The 13,863-nt window shown below is 40.1% G+C and overlaps 1 protein-coding gene across 1 annotated transcript in view; it reads left to right on the forward strand.

Moving 5' to 3' along the window:
• The window catches only part of MYO3B (myosin IIIB), a 356,270-nt gene extending 343,780 nt beyond the window's left edge, over positions 1 to 12,490 (forward strand). Inside the window, exons 33-35 of the mRNA XM_006766548.2 lie at positions 10,789 to 10,895; positions 11,270 to 11,316; positions 12,329 to 12,490. Coding sequence (XP_006766611.1) covers positions 10,789 to 10,895; positions 11,270 to 11,316; positions 12,329 to 12,464 — 290 coding nt within the window. The 3' untranslated portion in view covers positions 12,465 to 12,490. The remainder of the gene's footprint in view (positions 1 to 10,788; positions 10,896 to 11,269; positions 11,317 to 12,328) is intronic.
• Positions 12,491 to 13,863: the final 1,373 nt, after the last annotated feature.

Raw genomic sequence — 13,863 nt, forward strand, 5'->3', positions numbered from 1 at the left:
ATGAACTGGAGTCCTGAAGCATGAAATTCATGCATGGGTATGTGCCCTAGGCCTGGCCTGCAATCATGGCCATCTTCTCCAGCTGCCTGCAGCTGGCCTTGCCCCCCCCTGCCCGCCACCCCCCAACCCCCCTGCCACATCCCCGATTCCCTGTTCACCATCGGGTGATCGGAGTGGGCCAGCTGGGGAAAGGGACCGAGAGGTGGTCAGTGTGCCTCATAGTGACTGGTCAGTGGTCGTTCTGGTCATTCCATCATTAGGGTCAATTTGCATATTATTCTTTTATTATATAGGATAGAGACCGGTGCACAGGTGGGAGCTGGCCAGCCTGCCCTGATGGGGGCCCTGGATAGGGGTGGAAGTCCCCACTAGGGGGAGGAGGGCCAGCTGGGGCAAAGGGCCACAGTTGTTCTAGTCTCTCGTCATTCTAGTCATTCTGTCGTTTCAGTCTCTGGGCTTTTATTATATAGGATGATTGTCTAACCACTATGTTGTACTCTTGAAGCTAATACAAAATAATATTGAATATAGACTGTAATTGAAAAATAATTTTTTTGTTTTTGTTTTTGCTAATCCTCACCTGAGGATATTTTTCCCATTGATTTTTTTTTTTTTTTAGAGACAGGAAGAGAGGAAGGGTAAAGGAGGGAAAGTGAAAGAGAGAGAAGGGGAGGAAGGGAGGGAGAGAGGGAGAAACATCGATGTGAGAACATGAGAAAAGAAAGAAAGAAAGAAAAGAAAAGAAAAGAAAAGAAAAGAAAAGAAAAGAAAAGAAAAGAAAAGAAAAGAAAAGAAAAGAAAAAAGAAAGAAAACCCATGGCAAACCATTGCTGATTCTGTGTAACTGACTCTAACCTTCTGCCTTTTGAACATTTTCAACTGGTTCCAACCTCCTGAGATCCCAAAGTTTTTGCCTTACATGTGTGTATTGCTTTAAAGAAGTCCCACTTGGTGAGAATTGCTTTTCAGCTTTGACTTTCATTTATATAGCAAAGCCTCCAGAACAACCCTGAGCAACGTCATACCCCTGGAAACCCGAGATAATGTTTCCCTGGTCAGCAAAATTGTTCTCTTGGAATAAGAGGCATTTTCCCAGAGTCCAGGGAAATTAGTGTCTGCTTTGGGTTCGAGCCATTTGATACAGTTTCCTGAACAAAGCAAATACCTGGCGATACCAGGAGCCCTACTGGGGATGCTTGCCCTTCCCAGAATTCCTTCTGCCCAGTCAAAACATCTCTGGTCCTACACTAGCTTTTCAAGATGGCAGTTAGCTAATTTGCAAAACGGACCCAAATTCTTAGGAAAGGGTTAAGTCCCTGGGTTTTTCGATCCTGGCTGTAGATTAAAATCATCTGAAATAGCGGAGGGAGAGCTCTTTTTCAACAATAGCAATGCCAGAGCCATACCCCTGACCAAATGAATTAGGATCTCCAACTTTGAGGCCAAGGCATCTGTATTTTTAAAAAGCACTTCAAGTGATTCTGATCTGCAATCAGGGTGGAGAACCACTCTCATAACCAGAATTACAACCCTTAGGAGCACCTGCTCTGCCTTAGGCAGCATGTTTTTCTCTTTTATACATTATCTGTCACCCTCACTACAACCCTACTTGAATGATCATCATCACCAAGTTCAGACCGCTAATAAGTGCTAGAGCAGTGGTTCTCAACCTTGGCTGCACATTAGAATCACCTGGGAATCTTTTTAAAATCCTGATTTCTGGGCCTCATTCTCCAGAAATTCTGTTTCTTTGTTATGGGGTGGGGCCACAACATGAGTAACAAAGAAACAGAATTTCTGGAGGATGAGGCCCAGAAATCAGGATTTTAAAAAGATTCCCAGGTGATCCTAATGTGCAGTCAAGGCTGAGAACCACTGTGCTAGAGGGAGATTCATACTCATGTTTTTCTGACTCTGCTGCTTTTTCTTTCTTTTCTTATTTCTCAAAGTGTGGGACATGGGCCATTGGTGGTTTTCAAATTGATTTAAAATGGTGGGTGAATGTGACGTTAAATGACACTGAATCATGTAAAAAAAAATTACTTCTTTTTCAATTCTTAGTTTAAATTCTTCAAATTTAAGATGAAAGTTATGGTGGTAGTATGCTGCCAAGTCTTTTCACATTTACTCACCTCTCTTTTTAACAAATCTTTAAAAAGCCCAGAATATTTTGTGGGAAACAGAATCTAGCTCAGGTGTGATAATATTGTTTTGTTTTCATTGAATTTACTTTAGGGTATACTTTTATTTATGGCAAATGTTGCCCCTGCTCTTTCATTTTCAGTAATGAATAAAGTTTCATTTTTAAAGAAATGTATTTAAATAAAAAATGAAATTAGTTTTTTAATATTAAACAATAGTACAGGTATCGTGAATATAGCAAAACAGGTTTAAGTGGTAGATGAATGACAGAAGTTTGAGAAATACTTCCTTACAACATGCTAACTTTAAAAGTAGGCATCTCCCCTGACTGGTGTGGCTCAGTGGTTGAGCATCAACCCATGAACTAGGAGGTCACTGGTTCAATTTCCAGTCAGGGCACATGCCTAGGTTGCGGACTCAATCCCCAGTTGTGGGTGTTCATGAGGCAACCGATCAATATGTTTCTCTCTCATCGATGTTTCTATCTCTCTATCCCTCTCATTTCTCTCTCTCCAAAAAAATCAATAAAAACATATTTTTTAAATAAATAAATAAAATAAAAGTAGGCATCTCCATACCTGTCACACCAGATAGGCAAACACTTGTTTCAGCCAAGACCTATGAACTTTGTGGTTGCTTTTAGCAAAGGTGAATCCTGAAACAAAAGGCTAATAAATGTGGGGAGTGGGAAAGGGTGTACATTCACTCTCAAGTAATCAATGAAATGAAATCAAAGCACAAACGGCATGCCACTTTTTCATCTATTGAACTGTCAGACTTTTTCATAATGCTGTCCCATCTTTAAGAAACGGGTAATCTCAAGTACAGGTGGTAGAAGGATAGTTTGCTATACACTTTCTGGATGGCAATTGGAAATACAAATCATAAATTTTTAAAGCATGCATACTCTTTGGGCAGTAACTCTATTTATAGGAATTTATCCTAAGAAAATAATCAAAGATCAAACCGTTATCAGTGGAAGTAGAGTTCTTGGGGTACCACGAGGAAGAGTATTTCCCAAAGTCCCCACAGGAGGATGGCATTTCATGGAAAGCTTTATTGATGATGTAAAATCAAGGGGGTTCCCCTCCAAAGTCCTATCTCTGTCCCTCCATGGAAAAGGTCCAATCTGGTCTTCAGCAAGGCCAGAATAAAAGCCAGTGTCCCGAGTTTCTGTTCCATATTACAGCCCAGTCCAGCGTCTGACTAGCTTAGCTTGTGTTCCCAGCTGCAGTGCATTGCATGTGAGGTCTGCACAGCATGGCCATGGGCCAAGTGGTTGCTTAAAGCCATATGGCTATGGAGAGAGAAGAGGTGAGTGCACAGGTGAGTGCAAGTCACAAAGCAAGAGAGCAAGCACAAACAAGAATGCAAGAGAAAGGGAACTCTTTGGAGATTTTAACCTTCAAAGATTTTTCAGGCTTGCATTGGGTCCACCGCCTAGCCAATTGATTGTTCCGCAGGCTAGACTGACAGGCAAGCACCTTACCTTTATCACCCAACTTTATCACGCATGCACCTATCTCCCTCTTTGCTAGATCACTTCCCACAGTGATCTGCAGGGAATGGACCGGTGGCTCCCTGGCTAGCGTGAAGTTATAGCTTCCTGGTGAAGCTGCCCAGATGACCATGCTGACAATGTCTGACTCCCCTTTGCTCTCATCCTATTATTAATACTAATAAACCAGCTAGCTAATTACAATGATAACAAAACTATATATATATATTCCTCAAAGTATTACTTGTTATAGAAAAACATTGCCTCGAATAGGACATTATGTAAATTACTCATGGATCATCTATTAAATAAAATACCATACAACAATTAGAAATGATGTTGGATCATCTATTAAATGAAATACCATACAACAATTAGAATAATCTGGAATACAGATAAGAAAGTTGTTCCAACATTTGCTCTAGTGTGAGGTTGGGATGAGGTAAGACAAAAATGGACTTTTCACTGCTTAACTTATTTGTGCATTATATTCACTCATTGTTTTTTTAAAATACCAACTATACTTTAATAAAAAAATTTTTAAATGTAACTCTAAAAGAAAGATACTCTTTTTAAAGTAGATTAATATCATGGAAAAATATTTATGACTCTATTGTTAAGTGGGAGAAGCAGTAAAAATTACTGTAGGTGAATACTGAATTTGTGGGGGATGGTTATGTTAAAAGAAGTAAATGCATATTCCCAGAAAAATATCAAAAGGATAAAATACTAATGAACTTCCTTCTTAAGAGGCTGACTTTCTCTCCCTCCTTGTTAGATTGCAGATTCTCCAGATGTGTTCCAGGATAGAAAAGGCCCTCTTCCTGTTGGAAGCCTTGGCAATAATATCCCAACTTACAAAAGCAAAGAGTAGGCTACATAGATGGGGCAGATCTTAACAAGAATGACGAACAGTTACCATTCAGTCATTCATTCATTCATTATTTGAGTGTGTGCCAAACCCTGAACTATGAAATAGTTTCAGGGAAAATTATTACCACTTCCCTAACTATTAAGAGGAAAATTCCTTATAGACAATTTATAACTCTGCCATCTTCCACGGGCACTAATTTAACTCAGGGATGTTTTCTTTGTAGCCATTTTACAATTTTGAAGAAGATTGTTCACGACATAACATGGCAACTGGGAAAATGTGTAGCCTTCCTTTCATCTTAGAAAGGAAAATCTGAATTGCATTCACCCCAAGAGAAAATCTCTCTTCTGGTTGTGTTTGTGTGTTTTACAAAAAACCTACTGAATTCCTCAGTCCCTCCTGAAGTCAGACATGGAAAGGTAAAAGAACTTGTAAGAACATCTCATTAAAAACACACGCATCATAATAGATGGCCTAGACCTTGGGATTTAGAATCAAAAGGCCTGATTTCTAGCCCTGACTCTGAAGGGAGACTGGCAGAGGGGCCCACGCTCCCTGGGCCTCAGACCCCGCAGATGGAAAAGCAAGGGGCCTTTTGTCAGCAGGCTGTTGGGAAACCTGAATTCTCAGCTGGACTTTGCCTCTGACCTGCGGTGTGATCTCTGAATCTCCCTGTGCCTCTGCTCCCTCTATGGGGTTAACAAATGAGATGAAATAAAGAAAAAGCTACTTAGCAAAACAAGATTTGCTGCCTACAAATGACATGGTAAGGAGAAGCACAGAGCTGGAGAAGGCAGGTCCTCTCATTGGAAGCTATTTCATGGAAGTGTCCACTGGAGTACCAGGCAGCATGGTCAACCATCATGAAGGAGAGCGATCATTCAGCTGACAACTGGGTTACTGTCCCCTCCAACTGACCTGAGAACTTCCGTCAGAGAAATTCTGTGCCTCCCCTTAAGCACGGAATTGACAGAGCTCTATACATTAGTCACATAATTTCGAATCTACTCAAATGCCCCCCACGGGGGGTATATCTCATAACTCCATTTGGGATTTGCTATCTGTAAATCTAAACACAGAGCACTCTGTTTGCTTCAAGGAAATGTTTTCTTGGCAAGTGACTCTGAGAATGCCTCACCCACAAATGGCAACCAGATTGCAGTCATACTACTCAGAACGTATCCTCGCCTGCTGAGGCCTCCAGGGAAGGCGCAAAGGACTATGGCTCTCTTAGTGTGCTCTCTCCCAGGAATCCTGCTCACTGCCTGTCCATTCCTCGGGGGCTTGGAAATCAAACTTCCCCACCAGGCCAGGATAGCTGGACTGTATGCCCCATCCTGCTCTCCACTGTGGTTGTTCTTCCTTCACTGTAATCCTGCTAGGAAATTTACCAGAACTCGCACATCTGTAGTGGATGATGACACCTGAAACACTAAGTGTCAGGGGACAATGTTGGGAAGAGTATTTGTAGCCAAAATAGCCATAACGCAACAGGTCAAATAGAGTAGAGGAAGTCATTTCCTTCTTCATCTCAGACCTTAGAGGAGAACAGAATGCCTCAGCTGTGACTTAAATTGTGCTTGAATTAGAGTTGCTACACTTAAGGGATGGGGGGTTGGGGGGGGGGAAGAAGGCACCCAGCTAGATTTGAATTTCAGATAAACAACCAATCACTTCTTAATATAAGTATGTCCCAAATATTACAAAGGATGTACTTACATTTAAAAAGTATTGGTTATCTGAAATTCATATTTAACTGGGTAGCCTGGCAACTCTAGCTTGGATATACCTGCATGTTCAATAAAGAGAACTGAAATATTGAATTTCCAAACCAGTTGCTGAAGTTATGTTATGAAGCCATCAGTTGAATTCAGCTATTGGTCTCTCACCAAGGCCTTGGCCAACTGTGCAGCCACAATGTGTGATGATTTCGGATTAGAGAGAAAGGAGTATGCATTTCCCACACTCCTGAAACTCCATTCCGATTTCTCCCATTTTCTGGCAGATTTATCTCCAGTTTCCTGTGAGGTTCTGTGACGACTCAAAAGAGAAAGATGTTCAAGGTCTCAAATATGAAATCAGAAGGTGCTGGGTGGGGGAGTGTAGGGAGTCTCGTAACAGAAAGAGGCCTATGTTCAATACAAACGGGTATTCATGGCAAATATACTTTCAAGAAGCACTATAGGGAGGGATCCTCGTGGATACCTGGAGAGTTTGGCTCGGCTTACAAACATGCAAGGTGGGAATCGGCCACTTTCAGATTATGAACTTCATTGTCTCCAGAGTAAATGACGGATATTCTGATGTGTATCTTCAAACTTGGATTGCCCAGTTTATCTACAAAAGCTAGTCAAGTGAAATAGGTAATTGCCAGATAACCATACTGTTTTGTAACTCATAAGCAAACTGGCTCAAAAGCTGGCAGACAGGGGTTCAGGCTTCTATTCTGACACTTACAGAGTAGACTTTTTTTTACCTATAGTTTCTTCATCTTTTGAAAGACAGAAGAATTTTTGTCCTCATCGATTTTTGTTTATTTTTAAACTTTTTTTATTTTTTAATTATGTTTTTATTGATTTTCGAGAGAGAGAAGAAGGGAGTAGGGAGAGAGTGAGAGAAACATTGATGAGAGTGAAACATTGATTGGCTGCCTCCTACATGCCTCCTGCTCGGAATCCAGCAGCAACCTGGACATGTTGCTCAGGAACCAAACCAGTGACCTCTTAGCTCAACCACTGAGCCACACGAGTTGGGCTATTTTTAAACTTTTATCAGAAAAATCATCATAAACTTCTCAATGTGCATACATGTTTGGGTTTAATCAATGTGCTATATGCTATTTGTGTTTTGCTTCTTTTTCTGGATTTTGAACTTTCATCTATCAGCACCATACCCATATTTATCCTTATTGATATCTTCATGGTACGATATCATATTTATATCTTGGAGTTAACTTCTCCCCAATTATTAAATACTTATGTTTCTAGCTTTTTTTCTACTACAAAAAGTGCTGTCATATCCATCTTCATACAGATCCGCTTTTTTAATTTTTGGTTTAACTTGTTGCAACATGTTCAGCTTTTGTTATAGTTTGTCAAGTTGTACTTAAGGGGAGGTGGAAGCTATGGGCCAGTGTACCTGGGTCCTCTCCCACAAGGTCTTTTGACCTTTTGGCTTATCCTAATTAATAGAAAGGAAGTCGTAATTATTTTAATTAAAGCTCTGGCTGAACATTTTTCAATATATTTTTTCATAATTGCATTTCAATATATATGAATATGCCTGTCTTTCTCTTGATTCAGGCTTTCCACATTCTGGACTGTAGACTTTTGTGTGTATTTGTTTTTTTCACTGTTTTTATCTTTCTGTTGCACTTCCTCTCATCTTAGTTTTGTTACTGTCCATCATATAGAATAATTTACTTTAATATAATCAAACCTCCTTGTCTCTATCTTATTCCACAGTTTTAAAAAAAAAACAAGATATTTCATTTCCTTCTAAGATTTTTATGGGAATGTTTAAAATGTTTATATAACTCATCTGGAATTTATTGTGGCCTGTGAGAATCAAGAGGTATATTGAGAAAAGTAAAAAAATTAGAAATTAAAAAAACAACACTAATTTCTGTCCAGCAGCATTAGCTTATGGCCTTAAGCAAGTCACTTACATCTTCTAATTCAGTGTTCTCTATTAGACTGAAGGCAAGGACCTTGTCTTATTTCTCTTTATCTTCCCCATAATATCCAGCAAAGTACCTTACATTTTGGTACTTTGTGATAAGGTTTGTATTTAAGTTATATTTTTTGCATATTGCTATCAAATTGTTTTAACAGTAGTCGTTGAATCATGATTCATATCCCAATTATTTATTTGGTTGCTTATGATTGGTCATGTATCAATGACACTCAGATTTGCCCCAATGGCAAAGCACCTAAGAGTTGTAGCACTCTTTGCAAAACATCTGAAATACGGAGATATTAAAGTTAAAATAATGAAAATGAAAATTTACCCTAACTGGTTTGGCTCAGTGGATAGAGCGTCGGCCTGCGGACTGAAGGGTTCCAGGTTCGATTCCGGTCAAGGGCATGTACCTTGGTTGCAGGCACAGCCCCAGTAGGGGGTGTGCAGGAGGCAGCTGATCGGTGTTTCTCCCTCATCGATGTTTCTAACTCTCTATCCCTCTCCCTTCTTCTCTATAAAAATCAATAAAATATATTTTTTTAAAAGTGAAAATTTGATGCTAAATCAGACACCAGCTTACACTAGTTTCTAGTATAGTAGAGACATCACATGTTTGTTTGTTTAAAATTTATGGTAGAAATTTTCAAATTGAGAAAATTCTATCCAATAATTTAATTCCTTCTAATAATCAGGTAAGGAAAATCTTGGAACAACAAGTTGTTCAAGAGCAAAAGTTGAAAACCACATCTTATATTAGGCATTCCCAGTTGAGAATATAAAGAAAAGCCTCTGATCAAGTATAAACACTATATAAATATAAAGTTCAAACCAAGCTGAACTCCAAAACTCTTTAAGATTAGTCTTTTGAGTTGACAAGGTTGGAATTCCTGTAACATTAGAAAGTCTAAAGGAGATACATGTCAGATCTCCGGGGCATGTTCACACCCGCAGCCTTAACTCTAGATGCTTCTGCTTATCAATTTATAAATCAGAAGAGAAACACAAAAGGACCTCACAACCTCACGTTCTACCATAGTAAAGACTATGGATTTTGCAAAGCAAGCAGGAGCTGGGTATGTTGGAACTATCAGAGAAAAAAATAAAAAAAAAACATTTCAATTCTGGATTCCTTGTACTCTGAGGATGATGATAACCAGTGTAAGAGGCTGGAGTCTTGTTCTCTGCACAGAGTTCCTGGAGATGCGGACAGGGTTGTCTGCTAAGGCTACCGGACCCCTCTGCCAGCAGCATCACTTTGCTATGCTAATTAATTTTTTTTCATGGAGCTTACTTTTACTGAGACATTTGACTTAAAAAAAAGAATGTTTTGTGTTAAGAAAGACAATAATGCTGTTGTTTGTTGTTGTTTTTTACTGCTAGAACAGGAGTTAAAGATCTAGGGTTGGGTTCCGACTCTGCCGCTTGATCTGGGATGAGTCATTCCACATTTGTAGACCTCAGTTTCCTTTTCTGGGAGGAAGAAAAAAGAGTATTTAGAATGGACAGTTTCTAAAATCCTGTATCTTTCCAAAAGTCTTGTTCAAATATAAATATGTTCCAATTAAAGAAAGATAAAAATGCAAGACTTCCTACCTTAGAAAATGATAATTCACTATTCATCATGGTCCTTGCTGAGTCATTCTCCACTTAGAAATTCCCCCTAAATTTCCTTAAATTGTAGGAATCTCTAGTGAAGTCAAACTGTGACTACAAATCTCCAACTCTTTTTATGAATAATTAGTTTATAATATACACTTGGTCTGTGAAAATGATATCTCTTCTCTAGACTATGACATTCGTGAACAAGATTCTACGGCAGTTGTATGTATGTTGACAAGAAGTTAGAATTGCTGAACCCTGGTTTAGATATAGTGCCAAAAAGACAGCCGATTCCACAAAAATCATCTGCCTGGAAGGGAAATAAATCATGACCTCATTGAACACGTGGTTTCTTCACCCCCAGGGCACTCTTGGTCCAGGATTCTGAAATTAGGACTAACACAAAGAGACTGCTCCGTGAAACCAGGCAATCATCCTTTCCCCTTCTCCCTTGCACTACCTCCAGAGACTGCACGGATCAATGGCATGGTTCAAAGCATTTCAGTAAATACTAGCTCAAGCCATTTTCCTACAAAATGTATCCCACCAAAAAGTTTGCTTCTCCTCTACTCACGAGTGTGTGTGCTCCAGATGTCTTTGAACTCTCACTGTCGGATGTGGTACAGACCATCCCAGATTGTCTTCGTTGTCCTGAGTTATCTCACTAAGGGCACTTTCTACTCTGCAAAGGCTGCTCACGACCCTCTCCTTCAGCGTGGACAAACCAGCTTGCTTTATGTCACTCTTGACTGCTGATTCAGATAAAAAAAAAAGATGAAGGCAAAGTTACAGGCAGTATCTCTTGTTTACTCTTAGGAACCCCTGTGTGTTTGCTTTTTTAGGATAATATTTCTCTAATAATAGCAAAGCTCTGCCATGTCTGTTAAAATGAGACACAGTTTCTACTAAGTGCATTTATATGAAGAGAAATGTTTCCCGTAATTTTCCCAAAACCTCGGATGGTTTACAGGAAAGTTTTGCTATCTTGTTGCAGGTTCAGAAAATGGTCTTGCACAGAAGCAGCGAACACCTCGCCGAAGATGTCAGCAGCCCAAAATGCTGAGTAGCCCCGAGGACACCATGTACTATAACCAGTTAAATGTGAGTTCAAAGTGGCCATAAAGCTGTTTCACCGGCTTTGTTTCCAGTTAATAATTCTGTTATTAATACCTGTTCCAGCCCCTCCAGCCCCACCCCCACCCTCTTATGCTCTCGTCTTGAACATGTGCTTAGGCTCTTTATCTGTTGCTTTCATGTCAGGATGTCTGCCTTCACGGTGAATAATTGATGTGGTTTATCAAAGACGAGCAAGATGCATGCTTCATCAGGCTCACTTGAGCCCTTTGATCAAAAAAATTATGCTGTGACTTCTGATATTATCAGCATCTGCTTGCATTCAACACAAAATCACTTTGAATTAAAAATTAACGACTTGCTGCTTTGCTTTGACTGTGTGTTCTTGGCCCTCTCCACAGGGAGCTCTAGAATATCAAGGGAGCAAGAGGAAGCCAAGAAAACTTGGGTAAATATCTGTCTTCTTAGTTCTAAGCAACTGTAAACAGAAGGGGTCCTTTGTGATATTACAGAAAATGCAAAACTTTCCTGAGAGGCTTCTCAAAAATATGCGATGGGTATAGCCCCGCTCTTGTTGACACTGGAAACTACTTTTCACAGTAGCAAGTATACAGAACTTGAATCTATTCTGTCTGAAAAGGCTGGAATTGCCATCAAAAGGCAAATGTTATTTCTCAGGGAATTGTACTTTCCTCATAAGTGGAGACATAGCGGATTGTATAAAACTCTCCCACAAACAAGATCACTCCACACAGGGCAAATAGGTGGCTTCCCCTATATTACCCTACCCCTGTGCCTTAAAGGTACAGGAAAATTTCCTCCAGTGGTTTGACACAGCGGTTCTCAACCTGTGGGTCGCGACCCCTTTGGCGGTCAAACGACCCTTTCACAGGGGTCGCCTAAGACCATCCTGCATATCAGATATTTACATTACGATTCATAACAGTAGCAACATTACAGTTATGAAGTAGCAACGAAAATAATTTTATGGTTGGGTCACAACATGAGGAACTGTATGTAAAGGGCCAGAAGGTTGAGAACCACTGTTCTAAGGAGTTTGAGCTCATTTAATTATTAGCATCTCAATTGAGAATAAGAATGAGGTAGGTCATTAGTACTAGTTTAAGAACTGGAGGAGGTCAGGAGGGGAACTTTCTCACCTGGAGGAAAGCAGATGGAGAAAGGCCAGATAATTCAGATACATCAAGTTGCAATATGATCACCATTTCCAAACACCACTACATTGGGCCATTATCAGTGTGTGACTCAGAGGTGAAAGGCTTTGCGTATCAGACCCCAGTTCCTCTGTGCTGCAGGACTCTGGGCTGCCCTAAGCTATCTTTCTCCCATCCCAGCCCCAGTGTTGGGACCCAACCCTGCCCCAAGTACTCAAACAACTTTAGGTGCCCCAGAGATGGCTGTGGCATTTCTGTTTCTACCGAAACTCTTCTGTGTTGCAGCCAAGTCAAAGTGCTTGATGGTGAAGATGAATATTACAAATCTCTGTCACCCATGGACTCGACCCTTGAGGAAGACAACTCAGCCCACCCTTTCTTTTTCCCCTCGTCCTCAAAAGGAGCATCTGCTCAGCACTGAGTTGTCCTTCCGGAGCCTCGAGTCTGTTGAGGGTAAGCACAATCATGGTAATTGACTGTCATTTAATAAGGGGTCAGCCTCTTTGGATACATGCTGGAGCCTTACTGAACAACTTTCAGATTCTTAACCATTTTCTCCTACCACCATCACCTTCCCCACATCTGCTCTGCAGCTTGATCTGAGTAATCCCTTCTTTTCTCAAACTATGAGTCTCTTGGGGACACAGAGTGCCCCTCCACTGCAGTAATAACCATCATTCACGCCCCCATCTAAAAGGGTAACAATCTCACCATCAGCCAGTTGTGGACACTGATCATATTTCTTTATTTTTCCTACCATGTCCTTCCATGCAGAATCTGCCCCTGTGAAAAGCCAGAGGCTCCTTTCCTCCTCGCCTCTCCACAGCATCCCTTCCCCTTTGCTGGTCTTTCCACCTTGCCCGCCTCTCCCCAGGGACAGGGTTCCATTGCTGAGGGTCTCCATGCTGGAAGAGTATACTCCAGGTCTCCTAGGCCTGTATAATTTTTTGTGTATTTAGGGAGAGAGCCCTAAATTTTTTTTAGAGTCTTCCTATAAGGCAAAGGAACTCCTCTCTTGCTAATTATTAGGGCAATAAAACCTTTGCCTCTTTACTTCACCTTATCAAGACACCCCCATCATTTTAGCAATAAAAGAAAGGAGTGCGTTGGAAAGAATCTTTGGACCTGTCAGAGACCATGTCACGTGGTTTTGTAACTTTCCACTCTCTGGTCGGCTGTCTGCAGGAATCATCTTCTCTCTTCATCTCTGGTGGAAAAATCTCATACAGTGGCTGGCACAGAGTGGACATCCAGTTAATGCCCATCCAGTTAATGCCTCTCTGAGTGGAGAGACCTAGTTATACAAACATATCTTATAGAAAAGATACTTTCAGTTATATGTTATATGTGATTAATCACTTTTATTATCCATAAGTTCTGATTTTTCATTCAAGGTTGGGCTAGTCTTATTGTAATGATGTTATATTATTCATAATGATACTCAATATGATTCAACATGCAAAACAGAATGTGAGATTTCTGTGTGATGTAAAAAAAACCCTACAAGACCCTTTCCCTAGAACAAATATTCTTAATGTGTTTTTTTACGTGGCAGATAGTACACATGGGAGTATTCAGATTTTGAGAAAAATATACTTGAGGAAATCGGAAAAAGAACTTTTCAGAATTTTAAAGGGAAGAGTTTTAATAAGCATTTTACAAACATAAATAATGAAATGAGGCATTTAAAGATCTCAGAAACTTGTAATTTTACAAGAAAAAGAAAAAGCCAATTATTCATAGTCAAAGTTTACTTTTTAAAAACTGAGTCAATTGTTTTTCCAGACCTTCACCCCAAAGGTAATGTTGTTAAGGCATGT

This window comes from Myotis davidii, unplaced genomic scaffold (genome assembly GCF_000327345.1).
Source record: "Myotis davidii unplaced genomic scaffold, ASM32734v1 scaffold59, whole genome shotgun sequence".
Taxonomy (NCBI): domain Eukaryota; kingdom Metazoa; phylum Chordata; class Mammalia; order Chiroptera; family Vespertilionidae; genus Myotis; species Myotis davidii.